This window comes from Myotis lucifugus, unplaced genomic scaffold (genome assembly GCF_000147115.1).
Source record: "Myotis lucifugus unplaced genomic scaffold, Myoluc2.0 scaffold_28, whole genome shotgun sequence".
NCBI lineage: Eukaryota > Metazoa > Chordata > Mammalia > Chiroptera > Vespertilionidae > Myotis > Myotis lucifugus.
In genome coordinates, this window is record NW_005871076.1 from 5,791,760 (window position 1) to 5,808,749 (window position 16,990).

The following is a 16,990-nucleotide window of genomic DNA, read 5'->3' on the forward strand; positions in this document are numbered from 1 at the left end:
GAGCTCCCTATTAAGGTTTCATCTGGAAAAACTTCCAAGATTCCCAAGTTTTGCCTGGTTGTGACCTTAGCTAATTCCTTAAACACTATGTACCTGGATCCCAAATCCTGCCTGTTGATCCAAGACACAGACACAGACACACACACACACACACTTTAACCAGGGAGAGTTGTAGGTCCACTAGGTGGCCTGTGACCTAGGATGGGATGTAAGGATCCTGGGCTGTAGGCAATGCTATAAATCATCCATGGCTTATCCTTACTCTCATCCTTTAGGTAGGTCTGGGAAACAAATGGGGGAAGTCTGGCCTCCCTTCATATTACCCCCTAACCTCCATGGCTGGAGGCAACTCTTCCTACCACCAGCTCAGGCTTTTATTTACTGAAAGAGATAGCTGGATTCCCCTTTGTCGCCCAAGAGAAGCAGATGGACAGACAGACCCTGGGCAAGGTCACAGTCACACAGGATGGTTAGGCTTATCCATCCAAATGCCTACCCATTCTGCTTACGGATACTTACAAGCCTTGCCAAGTGGGTCCCAAAGGGGCCTGGACAGCCTGCTTAGGGTCCTTGAGTGTCCCAGGAGCTGGTCCTGCTCCAAGAGAAGCAAATCTCTGGCTTGTACAGGAACCCAGGAAAGATGTCCCACTGTCCATGCCTACCTCCCTTAACCTATAAGCATCCACAGCCACAACCCTTTAATTTGATAAGGACATTTTCCACCAAGCATTGCCTATGGATGGAAGGAGGGATATCTTCTAGATGAGAAAACCAAGTAAAGGAGAAATAAATTAGTTGCTTAAGAATATACAACTGAAGTCATGGGCCTGTAATTCAAAACCAGACTTGATTCCTGCTCCTCAAAGGCTACACAGCTTAGGCTCACACCCATATGCATAAACACTAAGGAATGTTCATGCTCACAATTCTCACACTCTTACAAGTTCCTGTACACACGAGCAGCCCCCCCTGCATGCGCGCGCGCGCGCGCGCGCGCGCACACACACACACACACACACACACACACACACACACACAGAGGCCTACACTCTCCCACGCCTGAGGCCTGTCAGCCACATTCTCCACGGCTCCCTCCCTCCAACAGGGACAGGGGCAGGCAGTCCACATTCCCAGGTTTCCGCCCTGACCCTGACCCCCAACCCCCCCCCTACGCAGAGCACACATTCCTGCTGCAGCCAGATAACCAGCCCCAAGGGGAGGCCAGGGGGAGAGCAAGGCATTCTGGGGGCCAGGCTGCTGGCCCTACTCTGGGCTGCCTAAACACGGCTCTACTGCCTGGGTATGGCATGGTAGGAGCTAGCTTTCCCTGCAGGGATCCCCCACTTCTCTAGACAGGCTAGACCAGGGGTGGGCAAACTTTTTGACTCGAGGGCAATGGGTTCTTAAACTGGACCGGAGGGCCGGAACAAAAGCATGGATGGAGTGTTTGTGTGAACTAATATAAATTCAAAGTAAACATCATTACATAAAAGGGTACGGTCTTTTTTTTTTTAGTTTTATTCATTTCAAACGGGCCGGATCCGGCCCGCGGGCCATAGTTTGCCCACGGCTGGGCTAGACCCAAGGCTTTCTTCCTTATTCCAGAGACTTTCTTAGGTCCAGAATTTCTGCTCCAGAAAGTCTTTCAACCCACCTTTTGGATATAAAACCTCTTATAAAGTTAGGAGCTAGAGCAGGCTCTGGGAGCCTCCAGGACTCCTCTCCCCCTCCCCTCTTAAGAATCTTTCAGCAGGTGAAAGCCTGGGTTCCAGGCACCAACAGCCCCAAGGCAGCTTTCCCCATCTGGGGGTAGTGGGGGTTAATTCTCACAGCTCTGTTTGGGATACAGCCACTTGGCGAACTCAGCAGATCTGGAGCTATTTGCATACCCAGATGGCCAAGTCTGGAATTTCAAAGAATTCCCCAAGAAGAGGCAGCTGGCTTATGGGTAGTGGCTCTGGAGGCTCACAGCTGTTGGGCTGGAAGACTGGGGAGCCCGGGGCCCCAAAACATAAGATAGATCGAAAAGGACAAAAACATTTCCTAGGCTTTATCACCAGCCCCCAGTTCTGTTACTCCAGTCCCTAGGCCACCATCCCTCAGGGTATGAAAAGCCATGTTCTGGTTGCCCAGAATAAGTGGGCAGGCAAATGAGATTGGGCTAAGTTGGTTGGGGTCACAGGGACTGCCTTCCTCTGGCAAAAGGCAACAGTGAGCACCAGGCAGAGAGCGACCAGACATATGAGTCCCCTTGTTCACATAAAGCAATGGACAGACCTTTGCCCTCATGCAACCTGCAGCCAAGTGGGCAAAGGTCCTGGTCTGGACCCTACTAACCTGTCCACACACAAGAATATGGCTGCTATACCAATGAGGAGGGGAGAGGAAGGCTGGCAGTTTGACACTTCTTCTGGCAGGCTTTAAGGCTAGAATACTAACCTGTTTTCTGACTAAGCCTATGATGGAGCCTTCCTGAGGTAGGCACTGACCCATCCAGTCCTAGATAAACTTGTGAACAAAGTCAAGCCCAAACAGGCCTTCACACCCCAACAAAAAGCCCCTCTCAGATTCTATCCAAGCGGATTTACTGACCACCCACCTCACGGTTGTTACAGCTGTGGGTCAACACTGCCCTCTGCTGGCCACTCAAGCACTAGCATCCACTCTAAGCAAATGTACTTCAAATACATCCTCTCCATCAGTGGGCACAGAAACTCCAAACCATCTATATCTACAGTCAGTGGGTGTGGGGGCAGAATAAGCAAGAATAAACCCAGGGACACAGTGCGTCAGAAGAAACGTCACTAAGCCCCTCTCCCCAAAATTTATACCTGAAACTTGAAAAGAAAGTACCCTTTCTATCCAGCTTGGAGGTTGATCTTACCCTCAAGGAAACAGTACCTACTCCATAATCTCCCCTCACCCCTTCTCTTATGCCCTTTTTCCCAGAGGAGGGATAGACTAAGATGACCTGGAGCCATCCTTCCAAAAAGGATGAAAAAGCTTTAGTTCCCTGGTTCTTTCTGTCACATTGAAGTCCTGGGTGTCCTCTGAAACAAGTTCAGTTCCCCTCAAATCAGTACAACACCCTGCAAGCACTCACACCTTTCAAAGATGGCAGCGATGCTGACTGGAGGTAGGGGAAACTGCTGAGAAAGACCTAACCAGTATTGCCTCTAATTAGCTGGGGGAAGTTCAGATGCCCCTTCTAACAAATAGGCAGCCTAGCTTTTGCTATCACCCGAGATGGTGCTGGGTCAGGTTGTATGTGTGACCTGGGTCTAGAAAACCTCCAAGGGAGCCCCAAGCTTTGGAGCTTCCAAAGCTACCCTAATTTCTTATGGAAAACGTCAAAGCTGAGAAAGCTGGCGATTTGGGGAGTGGTTGGTCTTGAGGTCAGCAAAACTAAATCCTCCCTACTTATACTTGTTCTCTAGGGGTCCTACAATTTAGGGCAAGAGTGAACCCTTTAATAAACAGCCGAGATTTTTCAGTACTATGGAAGAAACTCAATAGGAGAACAAGTGACTCAGGGCAAGGAGAGATCGGTTCCTGGAAAAATGGTAGCTACCACCACTCATATCCTTCAAAGTCTGAAAAAGAATGCACAGCACATTTACCAAGGCTGCCACGGCTCTTCCCTGGACAGCAGTTACCAGAGACCTGGCCAGGCACTTAGTGGCTTCTTCACCATTTGCTTTCAGAGTACACCGTAGGGCAATCATGAGCCCTAGCCCTGGAAAAGGCATTCTACCAATAACTTATACAGGAGGTTAAAAACAAAAACCTCACTCAATTCAAAACTATTAAGTTGCTGTCTTGATGCTGAGATATTCATAGCTCTACATCTGCTAAGAGGCAGATTATACTTTGCCTTCAATGAGGTGCAGCTCCACAAATAATTCAAAGATGAAAAGTGACCACTTAGAAAAATGTTGCCTCTGCCTCAGTCCAGGAACAGAGAAAGGGCGAAGACTGTTGTTATACATTCAGCCACTGAGACCCAAGGCCTTAAGGCTTTAGTAGTCCCAGCTTTTGAACTTTCCCACTTATATTAACTAAGATAAAATATGGCAACAATGGGGGAATGAATATTATAAATATTAACCCTGGCAAAGTGATCCCATGGCCAGTTTTCATATTTCTAAGCCCATCCCAGGAATTGGCCTGGAAATAGTCAGAGGGCCTGAATATTAACACTTACACCAGCCAGGGCTTAGTATGATTAGAAAAAGATTTTGAAGAAAGGCTTTTGTTGGGTAGCAAACTTAGAGCCACTTTTCATCTAAGTGCATACACAATATAAGGAAAAATTAAGTAGAGAACAGTCTCCAGGAATGTCCCCAAGGTCTATTTTCTCTCCTTAGATGTGTATGAATGAATATTTGATAGTCTACTACCTTCACAGTTATTTTCGTATTAAAAATCTGCTTTCTCTTATATAATATCACACCCACCAAAATAACCCATCATCACTTGAAATAAAGAGTATTCACAAATGAAATCAAGAGGTAATTGGTCCTTAACACTGGTGACTATTTTCTGCAGGGGCAATAAAGATGCTTATTTCTGAGTAGTAAGAAAATATATGTTCATAATTCAGAAGACCCAGGAACTGAAGAAAGTTCTATTAAAATCTCGCCACCAGGTGTTAAGGGGGACCTTAGAGCAGACTGAAACAAAACCCACAGTTTCACCTTAATTGCAAACAAGGAACAGTTTACAACTGTAATGTAGAAATAATTCATCTCTCCTGACAATCTACCTACGGCTCAAAATAATTTGTTAAGGCAAAGAATGACTCAAAAAGTGTAATACTGGAGCAGTAGGAAGTACAATGATTGCCTCTATTGCTAGATCAGGGCAGAGAACATGAATCCCTCTCTCTGACCACCACCATATCCTTCTCTCTATAGACCTCCCTGCCACTCCCTACCTCAACAGCCTTTCTTCCAAGTCTTTGTACTACCCAAAGTATAGAAACCAGCAGGACAATGCTAACTTTGACCACTGGCCAATAACAGAGCATGTAAGTATCTGAAATCATGTAGTTTCACTAAAAGAAACTACTCCAATTATAACTTGACCCAGCACTCTATGTAATTAAGAAGCAAAGCAAAGCAAAGCAAAGGGAACCATACAATTGACATTCCCTTATAACCACTGCCTCACTAATCAGGGTTACTGCAAACAAGCTTTCACATGTGATAAAGCTGAGACACTCCTGTAAAAAGCAATGTGAGAACCCTCCTGAGTGACACTTTGTTTGTTTTTTTGGTGAGTGGGGAAGGTGGCCTCCCTGACTAAGCCTTCATTCTGACCAAGGCATATATATATATATGGACTGGACCAAATAAGCTCCATACTCAAATGAGCAAAACCAAACTGCATTCAAGGGTCTAATGTTTATGACTATGTAAACCCTTTCATTAGAAACTTGCACACCAGGATAATGTCTTACTTAGCAATTAAAAAAATACGGACACTTTTGTAAAAATATTTACATTTTGACCTAATAAATAGTAATGAACTGGCAGCTCTCTAAGATAACAAAGAACCAGCTTTCAGGATGTGTGCAACTGACCCATAGTCAACAATATAGTTAATAGCAAGTCAAAAATTGATGAATTCCCACCTGCCCACGATAATGAGAATACAGGATAATTTTAAGTTAGAGCTCAATTTTAACTCCTTTCACCACAACTGTTAACAGTCAAACCTTCTTTGCAAGGTCAAGAATGCTAGAAATACTAATAAGTAGCCAGCAGCTAAAATGCAACACTTTAATAGTTTTCAGGTTATGTCACACTTTAGTTCTGAGATGGGAGAATAGTGACACTGAAGATAAGACAAGTTGAACAAGTTTAAAACCAAAAGCAGTGGACATTTATTCCTCAATTTTTGTGCAAGAGTGTAAAGATGCATTTGAAAGAACCTGATGGCTAGTGAGCACCAGCCATGGCCTTCAGGCTGGCCAGGTTTACAATTAGATTAGGAGGAGGGGAAAAAAGGTAACTTGCCTAGTTCACACGAATGATGTTTCTGGCAAACACAGTTGTTTACAAGTTTCAAACTACATTTTACTAGAGTCAAGGGAAGACTTCAAAAAAGCCACATACAGTACAATTTAAAATGGAATGAACATCCTGCAATGTTAGTGCAAAGTAATTATGAAGACTCTCCAATACAAGATTGTGCTCATGTTTCCCAGGTTTGGTCAATGTTGCTCTTTTACAATCACAGAAGCTTAACTTACCAAATAGCAATGCCTTTGTTCTATGTCCTATGTACCAAGGGAATGTCACAAGGTTTTGGTGAAATGAAGCTTGGTTTCATTAATAAAGCAAATTTCTTAGTTTAACAGTCATGTTCCTGGAATACTACACATATAAATTTCATGGAAAAGCTTTTAAGCTTATGCCCTTATCTTGTTCAGTGAAATTACTTTCAAGATATCCTTTTTACTATGTAAACTGGAATTGTTTCATGATTTTAAAATGCAACCAGTATAAATGAAAACGAAAAGCAGTGGACATTTAAAGAATAAGGGGAAAATCCACCACTAATCTCAACTAGATAAAGTTCTTAAAATCAAAAAGCCTATTCACACAAAATTATATGTAATGACTGTAGTAATCAGTTTATTACACAGATTAATCATTCTTGAACGTACAAGCTCCAGAGGAGCAACTGGGTCTTTAAATATACACAAGTATTTCCATCAAATGAATTTTCACCCTTACATCCAGAAAGACCTAAGTAGTTAAAAACATAAGAAAAATAAGAGCTATTAGCTATGTATTAACTGAGAAACCACATACAAACCAAAGAATATGGAAGAGAGAAAGAGGGGCTGAAAGGACGAGGGTTAAAGGGTGGGGAAATGTAAGAGGTGGGAACAAAGCCCATCACACTTTATATACTAATAGCTCCAATCCAGTTAAACTTAGACCTTAAAATACAGGATGTGGGTAGATTTTAATCTGGTTGGTCATAACTTTCACCTAAGACGTAGGTCCTTCAGCATAAAATGAATACAGAAACAGCTTCATGTTCTTCGCCTTGCTTTTCATATCTGTTTTGAGTTTAAAAGGATTCCACTTAAAAAACATCTCCTACAGGTCAGTGGAGCTTTTCTTTCCCATCCAAGCACACAACATACCCACCACCCCTCAACTTGCAGTTATCCAAATTTAAGTCAATAGGAAAGCTTTTAGTCTCACACCTAGGTTATGTCTGAAGAACTGGCTTGTCACATACACACTTCTCTGCTAGGAGGCAATGTTGGTACAGAAGTACAGTATTTCTATTTGTTGTTCGAAGTATGTACAACACGCAGCACTGCTGTATCAGGTAAACATGTGCACAGGGGAAGATGAGGCGTGGGCTCATAGAAAGCAGTCAAATGGAAATCAAAAGGACTTTCTCTTTGAGAGTTCCCCTATCTTTATTTGTAGAGGTTATCCAATAATTTCTTTAATTACATCGCATACTTCTGAGTCCATTCCCGAGCTATTCTGTTGTACCTGTACACACAAAGAGAAGCTTAGCTTAACACAGGTGAGAAGTCAGTTAGAAGGCATCATTCATTATCCCATTTAGTAACATTTTTATCCTCTCTGGTGTTATTAAAAACCCATGTAGTGCCATGGCAGGTGTGCCCAGTGGTTAAAGCGCTGACCTGAGCACCACAGGGTCTCAGTTTCGATTCCCAGTCAAGGGCATGTGCCTGGGTTGCAGGTTCAATCCCCAGCACTGATAGGAGCGCATGCAGGAGACAACTGATTGATGTTTCTCTCTCTCTCTCTCCCCCCACCCCCTCTCCCTACCATGCTTCCATTCTCTAAAAATCAATGGGAAAAATATCTTCCGGTAAGGATGAACAAAAACAAACAAACAAACACACACCCATAACTTGAGGGGAAATGTACATTCAAGTAAAACCACCTTTTACCCCAAATTTCTAATTTATTTAATGATAGTGGGGGGAAAAAGCTGTTAAGAGAAAAACAATGTCCTGAAAATGCTACTAATAGAGCAGCGGTTGCAAACTGGTGGTCCGCAGACTACTGGTGGTCCGTGAGGTCTGAAAGGTTGGCAACCACTGTAATAGAGGGTTCTGATTCAATTTTAGCATTTGCTGGCACACCCTTATTCTACACTTGCTTGACTTATTTCTAGGAAAGATCTTTAACCCTTGTTCATTTACTTGGAGTTCTTCAAACTATATACTTCTACATTATATGGTTCTTGAAATCATATACTTATAGTGATTAAATTGATATAATAATTTCCTCTGCCTCAATAAAATCACTAGTTCTGGCAGAATGTATTTTAACAATTTGGTTTCTAAAATGAATAGGTCTATTGCTCCAGAAGAACATTCTAGTAGTAAAATAAGGAGGCCAAAAGGTTCTACAATTCTTTGATTTAAAAAGGGATGCAGCCCTAACCGGTTTGGCTCAGTGGATAGAGCGTCGGCCTGCGGACTGAAAGGTCCCAGGTTCGATTCCAGTCAAGGGCATGTACCTTGGTTGCAGGCACATCCCCAGTAGGAGATGTGCAGGAGGCAGCTGGTCGATGTTTCTCTCTCATCGATGTTTCTAACTCTCTATCCTTCTCCCTTCCTCTCTGTAAAAATATCAATAAAATATATTTTAAAAAAATAAAATAAAATAAAAAATAAAAAGGGATGCAGGCCCGGCCAGTGTTGCCCAGTGGTTGAGTGTCAACCCATGAACCAGGAGATCACAATTCAATTCCCAGTCAGGGCACATGTCTGGGTTGCAGGATCTATTCCCAGTAGCAGAGGTGGAAGGGGGGGACCTCCAGGAGGCCATCGATGTTTCTCTCTCTCTCCCTCTCCCTTCCTCTCTCTGAAATCAATAAAAACATATTAGCCCTAGCTGGTTTGGCTCAGTGGACACAGCATTGGCACCATGGACTGAAGGGTCACAGTTTCAATTCCCAGTCAAGGGCATGTACCTTGGTTGCAGGCTAGATTCCCACCCTGGTTTGGGCCCATGTGGGAACAACCAATTTATGTGTGTCTGTCACATCGATGTTTCTCTCTCTCTGTCTCTCCCCCTCCCTTCTACTCTCTCTAAAAATCAATGGAAAAATATCCTCAGGTGAGGATAAACAACAAACACATATTTAAAAAATGATAAAAATAAATAAAAAGGGATGCAGGCAAGTTCTTCTGAACATTACAACCACAATGGCTTAGGAAATGCCTTTTTGTTATGCCCACAATTCCAGATAGTTGACAAAATGGTTCTCCAATAAAAGAAATGTATTTGCATAAATTCACAAATAGAAAAAAGCATGATCTAATTTTATTCTGAATGCAGCCAGAAATACATAACTACAGAGACTATTCAGACCTAAATACAGACAAAACTAAACTAATAACCAACTGCTGTTACAATCACCCAATGCCCCACCTAAAAATATGGTATCTAGCCTTGGCTGGTATGGCTCGGTTGGGTGAAGTGCCGTCCCATACACCAAAAGGTTGCAGATTCAATTCCTGGTCAGGGCACATACCTAGGTTGCGGTTTCAGTCCACAACTGGGGGGGGAGGGGGGAGTACAAGAGGCAGCCAATTTATGTTTTTCTTTCTCTTTATCTCTCTCTCTCCCCCCCCCCCTCTTTTGCCTTCCTCTAATAATAATAATTTAAAAAAACCTAACCCCTGGGTGAAGATCAAGAAAACACACACACACACACAAACATTGTATCTATATGCCTCTCTTATCCAGAAGGATTTAAATAAATCTTTAATTCTTTATATTTTAACTTTAGAAAATTATCCACTTTTCCCCATCTATTTCCTCCTATTTTAATGAATATACCAAAAAAAAGAGAAAAAGATCAGAATACTTTTAGTTACTATTTCTTTGGACATCCTGACCATTCTTAATAGTTCATAGTACAATTCTAAAATATGTAAATTCTACATTAAGTTTCATTAAGTTTTATTTTTTTGAAGGAAATTTTGGGTTTTTATGTCTGGTGGCATTTATTCTCTTTCTTTTTAAAAAATATACCAAATGGTAGAAAAACAATTTCCTTTCCCCATTAATTTTCAAATACCTAAGATAAATGGGCTCTTGATGCAAAATGAGTTATATATCAAAAGCCAAGAAGACATAAAACTGTTGAAAATATAATGCAGAAAAGTTTCTCTAGACCAGCTGTCGCCAACCTTTCAGACCTCACGGGGGTCTGTGAGGTTCGAAAGGTTGGTGACCGCTGCTGAGACAGTAGGAGTCATATGAAATAATTAAGAGATAATACCAGCCCTGGCTGGGAAGCTCAGTTGGTTAGAGCATTGGCCCGATACACCAAAGTTGTGGGTTCAATCCCTGGTCAGGGCACATATAAAAACCAACCAATGAATGCATTAATAAGCGAAACAACATATTAATGTCTCTCTCTCTCTCAAATCAATAGAAAGTATCAGTGTCATCTACATATAATGCTACTCAATGCAAATACTCCTCTTTTCTATCCCCAGGTGAGTGTATTAGGATTTCATTTTAAATATCTGATCCATACCCAGCCCTTAGTTAAGAAAGATGTGAGTCACAAACATCTCTACCCTACCACAGGTACATTTCTGTCTGGTGGCCATACTTACTTTTCTCTATCTGTTTTGTAGATCCGAGCAATCTCAGGCACTAAAGGATCATCTGGATTAGGATCACACAACAGAGAACAGATGGACAAGAGTACTATAATGAAGAAAACATATAAATTAGTAAAGATAAAAGCAAAGAATTCAAAGAAACATGAGGTGCCAACACATGAGAAAATTCTAAGAATCTATTTATATTGCAGTGCCTAGCAGCTTTGTTAAGCTCTACCTAACTTTATAGTTACAGTAATCAATAAAGATAATAAGATTTCTCTATGCTTAAATCCCTAAGGAAGTTAGCCCAGGCTGGTGAAGTGACTTGCCCAATGTCCCATTAGTGAGTAAATTATAGTGAAATTAGAATCCAGGTCTTCCAAATCCCAGACCAATGACACTTTTCAGAGCTCATAAACTTTCATTTTTTAGAAGCCCATGTTCAGGAATAAATGGCTTTCAAAATTCAAAGAAACCACACTACTGAATGTTCTTAGTCAGAAATAACCAACATGAAATCCAACAATCACTGCTTTCTCAATGGCAGATATTACATTCAGATGCAATGGATTTGTTTCATTTTCAGTTGAAAACAATTTAGTCCAAGAACATAAAGGCTAGTATTTGCCCTCAAATGGGGCTAGCCATACTTATTACAGAGGGTACAATATACTTCTACTAAAGTCTCAAATTCTTTTCAGTGACGATTTAGAATCTCATCTAAGCCATTTCCTCAGTGACAACCTGGAATATAGCAGAAAATCTCAATAGTACAATTTCCTCTGTTAAATTTGTTGTTAATTTATGTATTCATTATTGAATGTAAAAAGGAAGCCAAGGCCACTAATTACATAAAATCCAGTGGCTTCTGGTATACTGAAATAAATCCCAATCCTTCTATTCTGAGACTAACAGAACTCAGCTTTAATGTTTGGCAGTAAGAGATAATAATTCTGATCCCACTTTACTCCCAAAACATCAATTCAGCAGGAAAGGATTTATTCATTTTCCTTTCAAATCTATTTTGTAGAGATCAAGGGCTTCTGAGAGGTAAAGAAAAAGTTTACATGCCCTTTATCATTCAGTTTAACAAAAAAGCTATTTCCTTGCCTTAAGAATATATGGAAAATAAAAAACATCAGGAAAGATGTTTTCTGACTCTTCATTCCTGTTGCCCACAATTCTGGCAGATGGCATTCCCAAAACATCTTCTCTTCCCATTGTCAGGTGTATCACCTGATGCCCTCTTCAAGCACAGAACATCCTAACAGCAATTAGGAAAGATTTCATGTATTTCCTGGAAATGACAACAGGGAGTTATAGATTTTTGAATGTTCATGAAATTACTGACTATAAAAAGAAGAAACTTGTCCAGCCTATCAAACTGGGAAGAGTACAACTGATTCTTCACCTAAAATTAGAGTACAACTGATTCGTCACCTAAAATTAGACATACTACCAAAACAGTATCAGTTATAAATTTTTTTTATTAATATATATTTTTTATTGATTTCAGTGAGGAAGGGAGAGGGAGAGAGAGAGAGAGAAACATCAGTGGTGAGAATCATTGATCGGCGGTCTCCTGCACGCCCCTCACTGGGGATTGAGCCCACAACTGGGGCATGTGTCCTTGACCGGAGTCGAACCCGGGACCCTTTAGTCCATAGGCCGACACTCTAGACACTGAGCCAAACCAGCTAGGGCTACAAATTTTCTTTATTTACAATTCCGATCATTTCAATAAGGCTATTTTAAAAGATACATTTTAAAGAAATAACTTGTCTTTCTTTCCAGGAAAGGAAGCTGGAGTGGTGGTTATCTGGACCTGGTAAAAGGATTCTTAGTATACTATTTAGTTCTTTAATTCGCAGGAAATTAATTTTGCCTTATAATGCACTATACCTTCTTTCACTGTAAAGAGACTAACTCCTATTTCTACAACCTGCATAGACTCTTGACTGAAATAACTAATTTTTCACCTATGTATACATCTTCATCTGTATATATTCATTTTCATTAGTGTCATAACCCATAGTCACTTCCAGTTCTAAAAACATATAACAAAGAGGCTTTATGGCACATTTATCTGCTTAAGTTTTCAATATATTTAGATATCTAACATATATAGTCAAAGTGGAGAGAAATTCGAGTCAAAATTATGGCCCTTGAAAGCAGACTACATTAAAGGAAAAATTGCCCTGACTGGTATTTCTCAGTGGTTAGAGCGTTGGCCTGAGCGCTGAAGGATTGTAGGTTTGATTCCCTGTCAAGGGCACATACTTGTGCTACAACCAATCGATGTCTGTCTGTCTGTCTGTCTGTCTCTCTCTCTCTTACTTCCCCCCTCTCCCTTCCACTAAAAATCAATGGGAAAAAAAAAATCCTCTGGTGAGGATTAACAAAAGAAAAAGGAGGAAAAAATTATTTTTACACACAAGACTCAGGTCTTTCGCAGAATTGCTTGCTCATACATTCCATTTACAAAAGGGAATCATTAAAACATTAAACCTAGATACCCTGATATAATCAAATTCACTAAAATGGCACCTCAATGATTTTAAAAGATAGCTACCCAGATAGAAGGAACATTAAGTCTAATAAAACTAGCAGCCCTTATGATTGAGAATAACTGAAAAATCAACACTAGGCACAGAAGAGGAAGGGAAAGAAATCTGTGGTAACAATTTCAGCTATACAGACGTCCCCACTTCCACACACACACACACACACACACAAACTATTCCACCTCTCTTGGTCCCATTACTTTACTAGATTTATTTCTCTACTGCTAACTGCTACTTTGTGAATGAAGAGCAAGCAGGCCAGGAAGTCACAAGAAAAGTATATGAACACTTTCACAAGTAGCCCATGACGTGCAAGGGGCCTACAAAAAGAAAAGAGGCCACTTATCTTGAAAAACTATTTCAGTTACAATTTTTAAAAACGTGGTCCTCTAGTTCTTTGTTTTTATGTTTGCCTAGAACCCCTCCAAATTTTAATTTAATGCCCCAGAGTTGTTTCCTTTGAAAAATTAATGTCAGAGTATACAAGTCTTATAATAGTTATAACATGACAAATATACACTTTTTACAATAGTACCTTTATCCCAGTTATTTTACTTATAAAGAATCAGTTAATTGTGCATTTTTGCTTTTTCAATCTTCGTAATAACCATGAAATAGTAATTATCATCCCTATTCTATAGATGAAAGAGAGCAGAAACTTAGTTGTCTTAAGTCTCATTTAATAAGAGGTGAAGCTGATATCTGAATATGGGTAGTTAAAACCAGAATGAATCTATGTTCTTTAACATGAAACTATGCTTCCTCTTGTCTAAATGTGTACATTAAAGAAATGATAAACTATAAGATAGAAAACAAAAATATTTTTATACATCAAATTTCAGCACCCAGATACACAAAATGTTTCTTTGTAGCTATTTAATATACTTTTCCATATAACTTAAGTTACAGTGTATATTAATTTTATCTTTTCTGCTTTTTTCAAACACAGCATTTCCCCATTTTCACAATATTTGTAAGGATCAATCCTCCTTTAAATGCACGTGTTAGAACTGATTTATTTCTTCCTCTATGGTTGGGCCTATAAATAATTCCTAATTTTCAGAAATAAATAGCACTGTCACAAATGTACTTGCACACAATGCTTTTTCATTATTTGGGGTTGTTTTCTTAATACAAATGAATAAAACCAGAATTATTGGGTCAGAGGGTATTAATTACTAAATCTCATCTCTTAATACATCCTGGGCTAGACAAACCTATGCTTCTGTAGTATATGAACACTCATTGTAATGTACTTTATCAGCATTTAGTTTTCTTTTGGAAAGATCTCTGTTAATTAAAAAAGTGAATAATGGGAACTATATTTAATTTTCATTTCTTTATTTTGTTCCTTTCTGTCCTCTCATCCATTGGAATATAGGTTTTTTTCTCTTACTGATTTATATATGTTATTTGTATTGTAAACATATTAGCCCATTACCTTATTTACTAGAGGCCCGGTGCATGAATTTGTGCACCAGTGGGGTCCCTCAGCTTGGCCTGTGGGAACAGGCCGAAACCAGCTCTCCGATATCCCCTGAGGGGTTCTGGATTGCAAGAGGACGCAGGCCAGGCCTTGGGACCCCACTGGTGCACAATTGGGGCCAGGGAGGGATGCGGGAGGTTGGCCAGCAGGGGAAGGACCATGGGAGGGCTCCAGGGCGTGTCTGGCCTGTTTTGCTCAGTCCCAATTGGCTGGACCCCAGCAGCAAGCTAACCTACTGGTCGGAGCGTCTGCCCCCTGGTAGTCAGTGCACGTCATAGTGAGCGGTTGAGCAGCCTTAGCATATCATTAGCATATTATGCTTTGATTGATTGAATGGATGACCAGAAGACTGGACACATAGCATATTAGGCTTTTATCATATAGGATGGCCTATGGCTTATATTTGTATTTTGACAACTTTAATCCACTTGTGATTAAAGGTATGATATTGAAGGGTTGCACAATTTCAAATCAACACATCAGATAATGTTTATTAACTACCCAATCAGCTCACTGACATAAAAAAAAAAATCCCGGGGCTAGGTAAAAAAGGCTTAAGAACTAAAAATTTGTAGTCACAAAACAGTTCCAGGAATATAAAGTACAGCATGGGGAATATAGTCAATAATATTGTAATAACCATGTATGGTGCCAGGTGAGTACTTGAAATATCAGGAGGACCACTTTGTGAAGTATATGATTATCTCTAACCACTGTACTGTACACCTGAAACTTATACAAAATAATACTGAATGTAAACTGTAACTGAAAAATAAATAAAAATGTTATAATGTGAAAAAAAAAATCCATCTACTCATGCAATTAATTATGTCTTATTTAAAGAGCTACTGGGCCCTGGCCGGCTTGGCTCAGAGGATAGAGCGTTGGTCTGCGGACTGAAGGGTCCCAGGTTCGATTCCGGCCAAGGGCACATGCCTGGGTTGCGGGCTCCATTCCCAGTGTGGGGTGTGCAGGAGGCAGCCAATCAATGATTCTCTCTCATCATTGATGTTTCAATCTCTCTCCTCCCTTCCTCTCTGAAATCAATAAAGAAATATATTTTAAAAAAATAAAAAATAAAGAGCTACTGGATCTTTCATCACAAAATTAGTAACTAACTTTCTCTATACATTTTCAAATGCACAGGCAACTAGATACCAAAGATTGTTAAGAAGCTCAAATAAAATGCCCTAGCTGGCTTGGCTCAGTGGATAGAGCGTCAGCCTGCTGACTGAAGGGTCCCAGGTTCGATTCCGACCAAGGGCACATGCCTGGGTTGCGGGCTCCATCCCCAGTGTGGGGTGTGCAGGAGGCAGCCAATCAATGATTCTCTCTCATCATTGATGTTTCTATCTCTCTCCTTCTCCCTTCCTCTCTGAAATCAATACACAGGCAACTAGATACCAAAGATTGTTAAGAAGCTCAAATAAAAATTTATTTTCCAACCTATAGCATTTAGAATAGCAAAATGAACACAATAGTCACAACACAAAGAAATATATATACTTGAAAATCCAATGCTTGCCATTGGTCTCAAGATCTATTCAAAAATAAGGGGAATTGCTACTTCCTCTTAAAATAAATATAAGTAATTTTTAAAAATAACCTTAAAAAGACTTTTAAAACACAGTTCCTTTATCTTGATATTGAATACCCATTCCATTACCTTTTGAAATAGTTAGTGCTGGAGACCACTGTGACCGCAGAATATCAAGACAAATGCTGCCATTACTGTTAATATTTGGATGATAAATTCTTGTTGTAAATGCAACCTATAGAAAAAAGAAAAAAAATTTTGTAAACTGGTTTATTAGTATCATAGGAAACACATGAAAAGCAATTAACATATCCCAATTACCTTAGGTGGTTTGAAGGGATAATCTGTTGGGAAATGAATTGTCAAGAAAAATACTCCACCCTGATAGGGACTGTCGTTCTGTTGATAACAAGAAAAGTGGGATTAAAATGAATCAATTACATAAACTATTTATTCTGAAATTAATGTGAATACTTACTGGCCCCATTATTGTAGCTTGCCAATGGAACACTGGAAAAGAACAACAACAAAATTACCATGAAGCAATATCCACACTGTACCTACATCATAACATTCCTCATTTAATCTCAGTTCATTTATAAGCAATATGATGAGTCTTAGGCAGGATGAAGAATCTCTAAATCAAATTTTTTGAGCCTGAAGTGAGAAAAAGGTCTAGCATGGTCTAGCACACTGGTAAGGTGCTCAATGAAAAAGTATTTGGGCTGAAACATGAAAATTCATGTCAAGGAGACAGAATTCTTGAC

At 40.1% G+C, this 16,990-nt stretch overlaps 1 protein-coding gene across 2 annotated transcripts in view; it reads right to left on the reverse strand.

Moving 5' to 3' along the window:
- Positions 1 to 5,867: 5,867 nt before the first annotated feature.
- The window catches only part of UBE2D2 (ubiquitin conjugating enzyme E2 D2), a 46,043-nt gene continuing 34,920 nt past the window's right edge, over positions 5,868 to 16,990 (reverse strand). For both annotated transcript variants that reach the window (XM_006086508.3, XM_023752083.1), the window contains 5 exons: positions 16,702 to 16,733; positions 16,545 to 16,622; positions 16,353 to 16,458; positions 10,646 to 10,739; positions 5,868 to 7,526 (listed from right to left, as the gene is read on the reverse strand). In XM_006086508.3, coding sequence (XP_006086570.1) covers positions 7,481 to 7,526; positions 10,646 to 10,739; positions 16,353 to 16,458; positions 16,545 to 16,622; positions 16,702 to 16,733 — 356 coding nt within the window. In that variant the 3' untranslated portion in view covers positions 5,868 to 7,480. The remainder of the gene's footprint in view (positions 7,527 to 10,645; positions 10,740 to 16,352; positions 16,459 to 16,544; positions 16,623 to 16,701; positions 16,734 to 16,990) is intronic.